This window comes from Rhododendron vialii, chromosome 10a (genome assembly GCF_030253575.1).
Source record: "Rhododendron vialii isolate Sample 1 chromosome 10a, ASM3025357v1".
In the NCBI taxonomy this organism is placed as follows: domain Eukaryota; kingdom Viridiplantae; phylum Streptophyta; class Magnoliopsida; order Ericales; family Ericaceae; genus Rhododendron; species Rhododendron vialii.
The window spans coordinates 29,733,873-29,747,488 of NC_080566.1; the positions used below are offsets into that span (position 1 = coordinate 29,733,873).

Consider the following 13,616-nt stretch of genomic DNA (forward strand, 5'->3'; position numbering starts at 1 on the left):
AAATGCTAGAGGCCTTAACAGGCTCAGTTTATTCTAGATCATTGGAGTCTGCCAGGAGTCAGTCGTCACTTTGTTTTCTTGTGATTTCCCTTCTTAGCCACGCTTTGTATCGATGCATGAGCTCTGTGCTAAAGGCTAGTTCTGCTTCGCCGAGTTGCCACAGGCCCTAATTGCGCTCATATTCGACCAGGTTCTGTGCAGTGAATGCAGGGATATTGAAAGCTTCGATTCCGGCTCGGTGTAGTCCTTGACTTATCCCTAGCTGACGGAGAATGCGACCGGGAATGTAGAATGTGAAAGCAGTCAGCCTGGCTACCACCATCCTCTCGAAACCTGCAAAATTAAGGGTCATGTCTGGAATGTCTAGGGCCTCATGCCTCCAGATGATCTCATTTGGGAGCATTTCCTTCATGAACGTATACCATTGGTTTGTGGACATCTCCGGGTAGATCATCCCGCGTTGATGCATCCGACCAGGCAGGTGAGGCCAGTTTGCCTCTGGTGCCGTGAGCAATCCCAATTTGTCAGATAGCCATAGCTGTAGGTGAGGGTAAAAGACAAGTAAGGAGCTATATAAAACTTGAGCGAGAAGACAAGTGATGAGCCCCGATATGATCTAAGCTGAGAGATGAGGTAAAAAGGTAAAGGTGCGAAAACTTGAAAAGGTGAGCTGAGTGAGAATTTACCTGCAGTAGGAGTGGACTACCGCCGAATACGTTTGTTTGGCCAGTAGAAACCAAATCCAAGCCCATGAGTGTCTCTGCTAGAACCAGCGGTACCACATTCTTTCGAGTACCCATTTGAGCGGCAACGCTTACCAGCGAGGGGTAGACTCGCCCATACGGAGATACTAGTAGATAAGCGGCCAATACACTGATTGTCAGGGCAAATCGGCGTCGAGCCTGCAAAGCGGTGTCCTCTGTGTTCCCTTCAGGCCCATACCACTCCATCAGGCACATGATGTTGATTTGCCCCTCAGTTAACAAACTTTCGGCCGCTCCCCTCGAAATGTTGAGACATGATTGCAAGAGTTTTGGCATGCTCTTCTTGTAAGGTGGTACGACAATCACGCTCGAACCGAACCCCTGGAGATATGCTTGGAATTCTTCCACAGTTGGGCACAGCTCGTTGTACCCGAACCTAAAAACATGAATTTTTGGGTCCCAGAACTGTAGCGTTGCCATCAGAATTTCGGGCCAGACCCTCACGTTTCGAAGAAAGCAAAAAGAGGCCAGCCTGTGAAATCGAAATGATAGCCAATCTCCGGCTACAAAGGCCGTTAGCCATGGGCTGATCAAGACTGGAAGGTTATTTGCCATTGTAGGGGTGTTGGAAGTGTTTGCTCTCGGGGGGGGGGGGGGGGGGGGGGGGGGGGGCCTCACATTTACAGGGGCATACTCTTTTATAGCCAAGGCATGGTGAAATATCTTCCTTTTCCAAGGCAAATATCCAAGCAAGGTGGCACTCCCCTCTTCAATGCAAGGACACACCTGTGGGCTGCCCCAAGTGTATTCTGGACGACCAAGGACAGTGACAAGGCATTCCAAACTTAAGCAATAGGGAGTCATTCCAAACTTGAAAACCTTTAAGCAATCCTTCCAAACTTGAAATCCTTTAAGCAATACTTGTGTGGAAAACTTAGATAGTTTGAATCAATTAAGGAAACCAAAATTCAACCGTGCTTAGGCAATAAAATTCAGATTTTATATATTTCTGCGTAAATTGCACAGCCTTCAGTATTTTGGCCATATCTTCCTCATCCGACCTCCAATTGAAGTGATTCAAATTGGGTTGGATTTGAAATTCAATTATTTACAACTTTCGTGAAGAACAGATTTTCTAATTTCAATGTTTACTCGGTCGAAATAGCCCTGCAATCAGACCATACGAATCTGAAAAAAATCTGTTGCGAGCCAAACAATTTGTATTTTTTGTATCTACCATCTTCGATCTCCGAATAACCGTCGAATGCTATTACAATCGAAGAAACATATATACATCGATATTACGCCTCTATTGGAGTTCACATGCTACGTTAATTATTACAACTACAAAAAATAATCGTGGCACCCAATAAATAACACATGCTACGTTAATTATTACAATCACGAAAAATAATCGTGGTACCTAATAAAAAACAATAACCACGAAAAATTTATCGTGGGATCCAATCACATAAAATCAACAAAAAAAACATGTGACCATAATAGCTGGGTAAAAACGCTGCAAAATAAGGGTTAACACAGTTCTACGTTCTACCTTCTATAACCTACGGATATCATGGCTTGTTTAATCCATACACGTGATTACAGTCAACTCTGATGCTACCGTTAGGAAACCGAATCTCCAAGACTCAGTAATGATGAGTACAGAGTAGACAACAAAAAAAATTTGCAAAAAATCGTACAAGGCGGAATTATGGTTTTACCACAACTCCCACATTACGAACGCTAGTTGAACTTGTTACAGCACATCTTGCTGTATGTCACGAATACTGCTCGACTGTACCTTACGATCTTCTGCCATATTCCTTTATACCTCGAATCACGTACCCGTTTGTGAAAACCCTACGTGATTGTTTGTTCTCTCTTAGCCCACTTTTCTGATTTCTCAAGACAAAACATCATCTGACTTAGAGAACGAAGCGGTATATTTATAGGGTTAGGGCAGGGACCTAAGGAGAAATAAATCTGGGCTCCTTCTGTAAATAAGAAATCTTAATCCCACCAGGATTTTATTTCTTATCACACAAATTACAATTCACCCCACTACAGAATTGTAATTGCACTCCCGTCCTTATCTTAATTATATTTCGAGCTCCATATTATTAAATACTTATTAATCTCCCCACGTTAAGATTACAGATGCCCGTTGATTAAAATAAATTACTAATATATTGAAGTTTAAGCTATTTTAATTAGATTGTGAAAGTACAAAAAAGGCAAATGCAACGGCCTCAACAAAAGCTATGGTAGAATACATGGTACATTTGTCTACAGTGCTTTGACACAAGTAGAGAAGCATTGTACATCAGGTGTTTACTAATATTTTACATTACTTTCTCTCTTCTCTCTCTTCTTTTCTGAAAAATTTGCACTGTCGTGCATTGTTGAAAAAGGAAAGAAAATATATTTTAACAAAGGATAGTTAAAATAAATAGTTATTTTTTTAGTATTGAAAGATATGTGAATGGATAAAAAGAAAAATGTGCACTATTCACCAACATTTTTTGCTAACAACTGGAATGCTCAAACGTGTTAGCTAGTGTTGCAAAGTAATTTTCAATTTGACACGAGAAAATTACTTATGTAGTACCTTTCTGTCTTTTTTCACTTGCTTTTATTTTTTATTATGTTTCCATTTGATTTGATCCTGGTTGATCACTTCAACATTAAATGACAAAATTTCAAAGTCGAATAATAAACAAAGATAAGATATTATATGAAGTGCATACATACAAAATTGCAAAAAAATAAAACGTGAAAATCATTTGTGGACCCGTCTTGAGTTCACTTTGATGATCCAAATTGTTCATGTTTTAGAGCTTAGTGGTAATGTCAATTACACTAAAAATTATGTTGATTGGATATCGGTTGACATATATAGTTTCGGAATGCATTTATCTGAAAATAAAATAGGAACACCGGATTTAACTTATATCAAGATAAAGATGCTCGGAAATCATATCAAGTGGTACCTAATCATGATTCTTGATGAAATCTAAAAAGTAAATAGTTTGGATCATCGAGGTGATTTGAAAATAGCCCAAAAACAGACAAACTAGACCACCCATCTCCTTTTATTTTCAAGGCGTCAATGTACCTTTTTCCAGTTGAGTTTTTTTCTTTTATCCCCTAAACTATCCACATTGTTTCTACTTCGTTCTTAAACTATGTAAACAACAATTTGGGCCCCTCCAGCTTTCTGTTTTGCAATCTATTTCATCCAAAATAATATAGAATTTGATGAAATTTTACCTTAAATTGGACGAAATAGATTGCAATGAGAAAGTTTAGAAAAAATTTTGTTATTGGATGAAATAAATTTTACCTAAAATTGGACGAGTAGACAAAATGTGTATAGTTAGACATAGAAGCCACAAAAAAAAAACACTTTTTTGTGTAGGTGATAAAGTCATTGGATGGAATAATAATAACTTCGTTTATAAAAAAAATCACAACCTACCGTGATTCTGTAATTGGAACCCCAAAAAAGAAGAATAAATTCAGTGATTCCGTCTGCGATGCATCATACATGTTAATCTTTATGTAATCTTGCAGAAAGTCTGCGTCCACCGCTCATGTTTCACCGCTTTTAATTTTATCGTCCAAAGCAGTTCAATTTTTATAAACTTTTCTTAGGAAAGAGTTTAAAATTTGAACAAGACGAACTGTGAAATGCGGTAGGCATAGCACCATTGTTAATCTTGTCCCTAAATCCAAATTGGGTCATAAAAACTTATTTTCATAATATAATTTCAAGAGGCACAGCTTCCTAGTGGAGAGTTTATTCAGATTTTTCTTTATTCGAAATCCGGAAACTCAAAATGTACACTACGGGTTCGAACCAACAGAGCTGTTCACACTAGCACCGCCGCCGTAGTTCGGCGGAGGCAGCGCCGACACGGACCCGGCGGCATCGCAGTAACCGCGGAGGATTCCGCCTTCTTCCGCGGTGAAGCCGAGGGAGCCGAGCATAGCCGGCCAGCACTGGTCCTCGATGGTTCGGATGGCGTCGCAACAGCTGGGGCCCAGGTAAGTCTCGCCGTTGAGGAAAAACAGGACCAACTCGTTCGTGCAGGACTGGAGCTGGGACAACGAGTCCCAGCACCTTTTCGAACCCTCTTCGCCGCCGCTGTTGGCATCGAGTTTTAGACGAGTTGGGAGAGAGGTGGGGGAGTAGTGCGGTTGTTGTTGTCGAGCTGCATGTGACGGCGGAGGCGGCGAAGAACGTGAGGAGGATTGGGAAGAGGAGTTTGAATGGGTGAGGCATTTTGAGAGAGAGAGAGAGAGAGATGTGGGGGGGAGGCAGAGGTGTTTGGTATATGTAGAGAGAGGGGAGAGAGGATGGGAGGGCGTTTTTTTCTATTTTTTTCTTTTGGAGGGAGATAAAGAGGTGAAGGGAATTGAAGTGGGAAGACCAAGAGATTTGGGGAGGTTTAATAGTAAAACCAAGAGAATTGAAGTGGGAAGTGATTCAATTGTCGATTACTACTTGTAAGATGAAGAGGCTATGAAAGTGAAACTCAAAATGTAATGGTATCGATGATATGGACACATTGGCTGATATTGGATTGTATCGGCATAATAAAAAAGTAAATAACTAATATCGAAAGTTTAGAATCATGGAACGTAATAGTCGATATTACGGTATTGATTTAAAACCATAGTATGCATGCTGTATTCTAGTAGCATTGTCGTATGGTAGCATTGTCGTATGCAGTAATTTTGGCTTTACGAAGAAATATTTCACTTCAACCAAAATAAATATGAAACTTCATCTAATTCATTGAACCAATATACATTGATAAATAAGGTGAGAATTTAATGGAATTAATGTCAGATTGTATCAATATGTCACCAAAAATATACTATTGTAAGAAACTAAAAAGTATATATTATCTTTTGCAAAAAATTTTGAATTCCAATGTATGAATTTACTCTGATATATTTGATACAGCAAAAAAAACTAAGGGCACACAAAAATGCGTACAAGTGTACATCGGTTGTGTGGGACCCATCTTGAGGCTCCACACAAATGATCTGAGCCTTTTAATTTGTGTTAAACATTTTTTAACTGGTTCCATTTAAAAGTTAGCTCAATCAGATATTGGTAAAAAAATCTATTTATTAATTCGATTTTTGGTCTCTTAACTCGCTGAGATAAAAAATTGAATGAATTGATTAAGTTTTTACTGGTATCAAACTTAGGTAATTTATTCCTAAACTTTAAAAAATTTAAAATAAATTGAACAACTCGGATCATTTGTGAAAGACTCTGAAATGGATTTCACACAACCTAGTGTACAATTGTGGGTTTTTTTTTTTTTTTTTGGGGATAGTCTGCCCCGTGCACACTTGGCGTACACAATTCTGGTGTACCCGTGGTCCGGCTGTTTGTGATACCACGACCATAACGTTCCCATCATAGCTTTTGGAATACCACGCTTTTGAGTGAGGGCCAGTTTTCAAAAGAAAAGGTCAATTTGGCTTTTTGTTTGGTTTTATTTAGTTTTTTTCGTATTTTTTATTATGTGTCAAAGTTTTTTTTTTTTTTTTTTTTGTGAGTTATTAGTTCATCTCGATGGGTGGAGTCGGAAAAAAAAAAAATATTACTTCTACTAAAGTACTAAAAGTAAATTCAAAATATCCAAGAAAATACCCAAAAAGTAGTCCATCTTGTACCCAATTTATTTTGAAAATATCCAAGACAAAACAAAATAAAAAAACCCAATTTTTTATTAGAGTTTATGGGTTTTTCTTGAAATTTTTATTTTTCGATTTCTCCTACCGAGACAAATCAGCAATCCACAAAAATTTGGCGCAAAACTAACAAAAAAAAAAACAGAAGAAGAAAAAGAGCCAAAAAGCCAAGTGGCCATGATCTCAACGTAGTTCTTGTCAAAGTAATAGCATCTTGAATGAAGGCCCATTATTACTTAGATCATTAGGTTTGGTTGTCCTCTGTTAAAAAATTCAACGAAAATCCTACCATTTGACAACTGAAAAAAAGGGTTCTGCGTGAATATTTCAATAAAAAATATGCCTTCAACTTGAAATTAAAGGTCAATTTTATATTATATCCAAAAAAATATTACTCCTACTGCTAGGATTAATTCACACATATGCTTGGTCCAGTTTTACACAAATTATAGTGAACATTCATTCCACAATTTTATTCGATCATTAGTATCGCTTGCATAGACGGAGGTGTCATGTGGCTGGTGCTCCTTTTAATTTCTTTTTTATTAATTATTATATTACAATTTTGCTTGTGTTGCAAATTTGACCCACAAGTACTTTAGTTGCCAACAAAAAACACTAATCAAGTTCTATGTTCATCCTCTCTGTGTGTATCAATTAAGCACTCTGCTCGACCAGTGAACCACCCAAATCGTGTACGATGAAGATGCGTAACAGGAATCGGCTGTCGCAGTTGTGAATTTTTAAAAATATTCATCTTTGAGGAACAAACTACGGTCGAGTATAAATCGGTTTGTAATTGTTAACGAACCGATATGTAAATGAAAACCGGCCGAAATGCATCCGATTTTTACTCTCCGGTATATGATGGTGTAACGAGGGTAGTCCAAATACAATATTTCTCCTAGTGAAACATGCCTCTTTGATATTGATGATACCAATTTTTCAAGTTAAAAGGGGTAATAAACATACCGATAGTGGAAAACCACATTTATTTAGTCCAATTAAAAGACACAAACCTAAGCTAAAATTGGACATGACTCACAAGTCATAAACATCAGTTTTATTACTATTTTAGCCCTCCCATGCACCCTACTAAACTACCACCATTTCATCAGCCGTAGTAGCCCGTGGCGGAACTCTTGTTACATCGTCATCGGACTAGGAGCAGGGCCGCCGCCAGAGGAAGTAGCATCACAGTAGCCGCGCAGTATATTGGTCTCCTCAGCGGTGTAACCGAGGGCAGTCAACATGGCAGGCCAGCAGTGGCGGGTGATCATAGCGATGGCGTCGCAGCAGGCGGGGCCGATGTCGGTCGCGCCGTTCATGAAGTAGAGAATTATCTCGTTCGAGCACGATTTTATCTCGGCCATCGCGTTCCAGCACTCAACCAGGGCGCTGCCGCCGGCCTCCAGCCTAGCCGTGAGGTTGAACCCCGGCTGGAGCGAGAGCGGGACGTCCCTCGCTCCGGCCGCAAGTGCATAAAAACATATTATTGCACACAAGAAAAGGGCGCATTTTAGAGCCATTGGATATATGTTTTTTGCTAGAGAGAGGTGGGGTTAGAGAGTGCGGAAAAATGTTGAAGGAAATAGATGAATTTATAGGGATGGTCCGTTGGTGAATTATTATTATTATATTATATTATATTATATTTTTTTGAGTGTGGGTTTTTAATGAAGAATCGAAAAGGCAGAGGAGGAGAAGGTGATGGGTATCGAAAACTGTCATTTAATAATCTGGGGTTAATTTTCTCTCTTTGTCCTAATAATTTTGGCAAGATTTTATTTCATCGCCGTAGTTTTCATTTCATCAATTTAAACCTTGTTGTTCCACTACTTCCATCGATGTTGTCCCTTTATGAAAGCCCTTTGGTATGCCAACGAAAATACACGTTTGAAATTGGAGGGATGACAGTAGAATCTCAGTAAAGCAAAGATACAATCCTCCATGAGGTCACAGGTGGTTCACGGAGGTCAAACATTTCAAATCTTAGGGCCGACTACTGGGGGTTATGCCCGGTCGTTACCTTCAGGATCTTGAAATTAGTCGAGATGTGTGCAAGCTAGTCCAGGCATCTGGTTATCAAAAAAACAAAGAAGAAGCAAGAGTTGAGTTTTGTTCACCCTCCACTTGAGAGGGTGAACATTACCCTCTTTCTTATTGGTTGAAATGACATGGGTTCCACCATAAAGTGATGTCATGCTTACCAAAAAGTGTATTGCATGGTAATCATTACATCACTTTATGGTGGGATCTACACCATTTCAACTAATAAGAGGGAGAGTAATATTCACCCTCTTTTAAGGAGGGTGAATAAAATTGCACTCAGGAAGCAAAGATAGGAAGATCGCATTTCCACTTGATTATCACTCCATCCGTTCTATTTTGTTGATTTATTTTTCAAAAATGTGCATTTTCTTAGACAAAGAAAGTGCACATCTGTGACTAATTCTTCTAACATTTTTGCGACAATCAAAAGAATTCAATTACTCCTAGAACTTTTTGCACAAAATATTAAAACAAAGAATTAACAAAAATATATCTTTTATCGAGAAAATACACTTTTTTCATGGAAAGAGTACTAACAAAACAACACAGAGGGCCATGATATCTTTTTAGATTGCAGTTATTTTGAAAAGTCTGAAATATCCTTAAATTCCGAGGTTCTATTTTCCACGTGGAATACTAACGAAACTTGAAAACGGAATTGCAAGGTAACACAAATATTGACGGATGATTTGAGTTTAAACTCAAATTGAATTTCTTCTCTTTCTTCTTCGTATTGTGTGTTTTGTTCGGCTTTTTGAATTTTTGTTAGATCCGAGTGATATTTTTTGGATTAACCATTCGTCTCGACGAAAAGAATCTAAAAAGAACAAAATTATGATGGAAAGTAAAAAAGAAAATTTACTAAAAATGAAAAAAGTATCAAACAACTGTCTTATTTGTCGAAAGTGCAGTCTTATTTCAATTTTTTCAACATGTATCCATATTTTTATACTTTTCCGATTACGAACAATTAACCTCAACAATTACGAAGAAAAGCTAACCAAAAAGTTACGAAAAGTAAAACAATACCGAAATAAGTTTCAAACTTATAATATAAGTTTACAAGAATATTGCATAGTGCTTAATGTTAGATTACTTGAGTAACCATTAAATTATATTAACCAAGTTTGGATGGCTTAAATGAGCAATGTGAGAGAAAGGTTGATATTTGCAGTTTACCCTTATATGAAGCACCCTCACATGCATAGGCATGGCTGCAGTAAAGTCATTTGTCCGTGCAAAGTCGAAACAAAGGTGAAGTAATGAATTCATTATTGGTTGTGGATTTTGCCACTCCATTTTTTGTTAACGCTACTCTCCTACAAGTGTATTTTTGGTGCAAAAATACATTTGTAGGATAGTAGCGTTAACAAAAATGAAATGACAAAATCATTTCTCTTCATTATTTTACCAGCAATAGCTAGGAAGATCATGAAATGAAACTATGTTGAACCGTTGTGTTTGGTTGAGAGTTTAGTTTAGTTTTGATAGTGGATGAAGAGAGAAATAGAGTAATGATTGAAGATAGGGGTAATGATTGGAGAGAGATAGAGAGAGATGTGAAAGTAATAATTGAAAAAATAAAGTAATGATTGAAAAAAAGAGTAAGGTAATGATTGAAAAACAAAACAAAAACAAAACAAAGATGGCAAACGAACAAAAGCCTCCTCCCCCAGCCCCCGCGACCGCCCCACCACACACACACCCCCCCCACCCAAAAAAAAAAGAGAGCACAGAAACAGAAAGTCACGAAGCATTCATGGCTTTCGCTTTTATGGAAGCTTTTAGTATTTTTAACAGTTTGCTTCAGTTTCTTGCACAATGATCAGTTGATGGACTCATGGTGTTCCTGTTTTAGAGCAACTCAATCAAAGTAATTAATTAACCAACTACAGTGGCAATTGGCCCCGCCACGAACCTGGACGGAGCAGGTTTTCATTAAATTTTCAGGTATTGGGAGAAATTTACAAAAAATCAATCGGGTTCAGGTTGATATCATTCCGCCCCGAAGTATTTTTATATATATGATGAATATACGATTATATTTCTATCCTCAAATAATTATTACTGTTACAGTTAGAGAAATAATTTTTACCCTAATATTAAGATCAATATATACTAGAAGATCGAGGAGTATATTTTTACCCTTATATTTTCACCTTTTTACCGAAATACCACCACATATATAACTATTTTCTCCCATTTTGCTTTTATGTTTTTTTTTTTCCTCATTTTTTACAGGGCGGGTAACCCATCCCCCGGCCAGTTTGGATTATATATCCGTTGGGATTCTGGTCGAGTTCAGGGCTGTGTGGTACTTTTTTTGAATCGAGTTCGGGGCTGTGTGGTACTTTTCGGGTCAAGTTCGGGGCCGTATGGTACTTTTCGGGTTGTGGTCGAGGTAGGGAAAAGCCCATACCCGTTGCCATACCTATAACCAACGCCTGTGTTTTAATTTGGAGAAAATGACGGCCAAAGATGTGTTTAATTTGATAATTAATACCCGCCAACGACATTTTCAGCATTAACAAATATTTTCAGCATGCCCTTAACGGGTATTAATTATCAAAACACGTTTTGGGCCATCATTTCCCTTTAATTTGTTAGTTCGGCTATGTGGTACTTTCCGGGTCGTATGGAACTTTTCGGGTTGTGGTCAAGGTAGGGCAAAGCACGTATCCATTGCCATACCTATAACCAACGCCTATGTTTTAATTTGGGGAAAATGATGGCAATGACGTGTTTTGATAATTAATACTCGCTAATGACATTTTTATCATTAACAAATGTTCTCAGCATTTTCTTTGCGGGTATTAATTATCGAAACATCTCCTGGGCCGTCATTTTTCCTTTAATTTGTTATTTTGTGAAGAGTCTGTTTGAACTAATTAATTTTTTAAGACAGCAAATATGCTTGATGTTTGGAAAAGAAAAAAAAAACTTTTTTGCAAAATATTTGGAACTAATTATTCACCACGAAGAGAGTAATCAAAAAAGTTTTAAAATATCGAGCAAGTTTTTATTAAAAAATTCAATTAGGAGTTGGTTGATATCACTATAACAAATTACACCATTCCCGACTAACGTTTTAGTCGCCTAATGTCAACTTTTAATTGCCAAAGGGTTTTCCTGACTAAATAATTTGGATGGCAATTTAGTCGGGGAATGAGAGTCGGCAAATGTAATTGCCGACTAAATAACGTTTAGTCGGCTAATGTATGGTTTTTAGCGACTACAAAACTTAGTTGTGGTAAAGTTAACTTTTGCCGAAAATATTAGTCGGTAAATATTACTATTCCCTACTAAATTATTTAGTCGGGAAAATGTTTTTCATTTATTGATTTTTTAAATTAAGAAAAGATTGATATTCACTGACCAAATATAATTTTAGTCGGTAAATATTTTTCATTTATTGGTTTTTTAAACTAGTGGAAAATTTATATTCGCCGACTAAAAATTGTTATTTCCTGACTAAAATTGGTTTTAGTCACCAAAATCGAAGATCACTGTATATCAGCAACCACATGATCGAAAGATATTTAATGCATTCGGAGACATGTAAGTGTTACAGTGCATTAACCAAGCTCAGCCTGAGATCTTTTTTTGGCAATCCAAATCATCTATCTTTGACGTAATACGAATTAGATCATTTGTATTAAGAATGAAGTTAATCGCATATGGATAGATACTTGATCGGACAACAAAATTCTTTTATTTAAAAATTTGCGTGCCGATAAACAGCTTTCCTTAACCCGATCAAGCCAAAAATTTATGAAAATCTTATGATTAAGAAGGAAAAAAAATGAATGGATTCAATCGGGAAGGTTGCATCATGATCAATGTTGTCGGAACAAATATTTCCTTTCTTGAAATTTTTGTTTAAAAGGAAGGAAAAATTAATATTTGCCGACCAAATGTAATTTTAGTTGGCAAATATTTATATTCCCTACTAAATTATTTAGTTGGGAAATGTTTTTTCATTGATTGATGTTTTTAAATTAGAGAAAAAATTGAACATCGCCAACAAAATTTAATTTTATTCGGCAAATATTACAATTCCCTACTAAATAATTCAGTAGGGAAATGTTTTTCCTTTATTGATTTTTTAAATTCGAAGAAAATTGATATTCGCCAACCAAATGTAATTTTAGTCGGCAAATAATACTATTCCCTACTAAATTATTTAGTTGGAAAATATTTTTCATTTACTGGTTTTTTAAACTAGTGGAAAATTTATTTTCGCCGACTAAATTTATTTTTTGGTCGGCAAACATTATGATTTCCCGACTAAATAATTTGGTCAGCAATTTAGTAGGGGAATGAGAGTCGGCAAATGTATGATTTTTAGGGACTACAAAACTTAGTCGCGGTTTCTATTTTAGTCTGTCAAAGTCAAAAAATTTAAATTCCCTTTTTGATGGGGTATTTGCCTTGGTTGGATTTTTTTGGTCCAGGATGCAACCTCAAAGTCTCGAACTTGAGACCTTTTACTTCATCTCACACGCAACTTGCCAATCTACCACTACCATGCTCTGTTTTCTTTACGGTAATAAAAATAGTTATACCATTCGGTTTCGTCTATTTTATCCTTATTTTTTAAATTTGCTTTCTCTTTTCTTTTTTTTTGATAAAGCTTTAAAATTATTTTCTTAAAAATGCAAAAAACTCGTTAGCACTAATTTTTTTTTTTTTAGGACCTACACCCTAAAAGAGAATATTTCAATCATATTCACAGACAGAACCTATTTCTCATATACGCAATTAGAACCATTATCACCTGAGCCCCACTTGAGGTCTTTTTTCCTAGTTAGAACTATCTATATTTGTTTTATTATTGGTTTTAAATATCATTCTTTACAGAGATTATAGTTGATCATTTTTCATTAGACAATTGTTTGAACGAAAATACTATTCATTCTAATGAGTTCATGTCTCGATAAAGGGTTTTCTAAACCTGATCGAGCCGCAAATTAACGAGAATTAATTATTCCACAAGTGTAACAAAATGAACAGTCTCGATCAGAATGATTTTTCTCTCAATCGTGTGGCTTCTGCAACAATGAGTGCAAACATAAGACCTACTTAACTATCAAGTAAATCAAAGTATAGATTGTAAACATAACTGCTGAATTTTTTTATAAT

At 36.7% G+C, this 13,616-nt stretch overlaps 2 protein-coding genes across 2 annotated transcripts; both read right to left on the bottom strand.

The window, feature by feature from the left end:
• Window positions 1-4,437: 4,437 nt before the first annotated feature.
• On the bottom strand, window positions 4,438-6,145 carry LOC131303104 (egg cell-secreted protein 1.1-like). The gene is made up of 2 exons (XM_058329896.1): window positions 6,078-6,145; window positions 4,438-4,854 (listed from the first exon to the last, which is right to left on the bottom strand). Exons 1-2 carry the CDS (start codon window positions 6,143-6,145, stop codon window positions 4,554-4,556), a joined length of 369 nt encoding a protein of 122 aa, XP_058185879.1. The 3' UTR covers window positions 4,438-4,553.
• A 1,199-nt stretch (window positions 6,146-7,344) lies between these two features.
• LOC131303469 (egg cell-secreted protein 1.2-like) lies at window positions 7,345-7,988 on the bottom strand. Its single transcript, XM_058330344.1, has one exon. The coding sequence runs from the start codon at window positions 7,949-7,951 to the stop codon at window positions 7,568-7,570; it is 384 nt and encodes a 127-aa protein (XP_058186327.1). The 5' UTR covers window positions 7,952-7,988; the 3' UTR covers window positions 7,345-7,567.
• Between the last annotated feature and the right edge of the window lie 5,628 nt (window positions 7,989-13,616).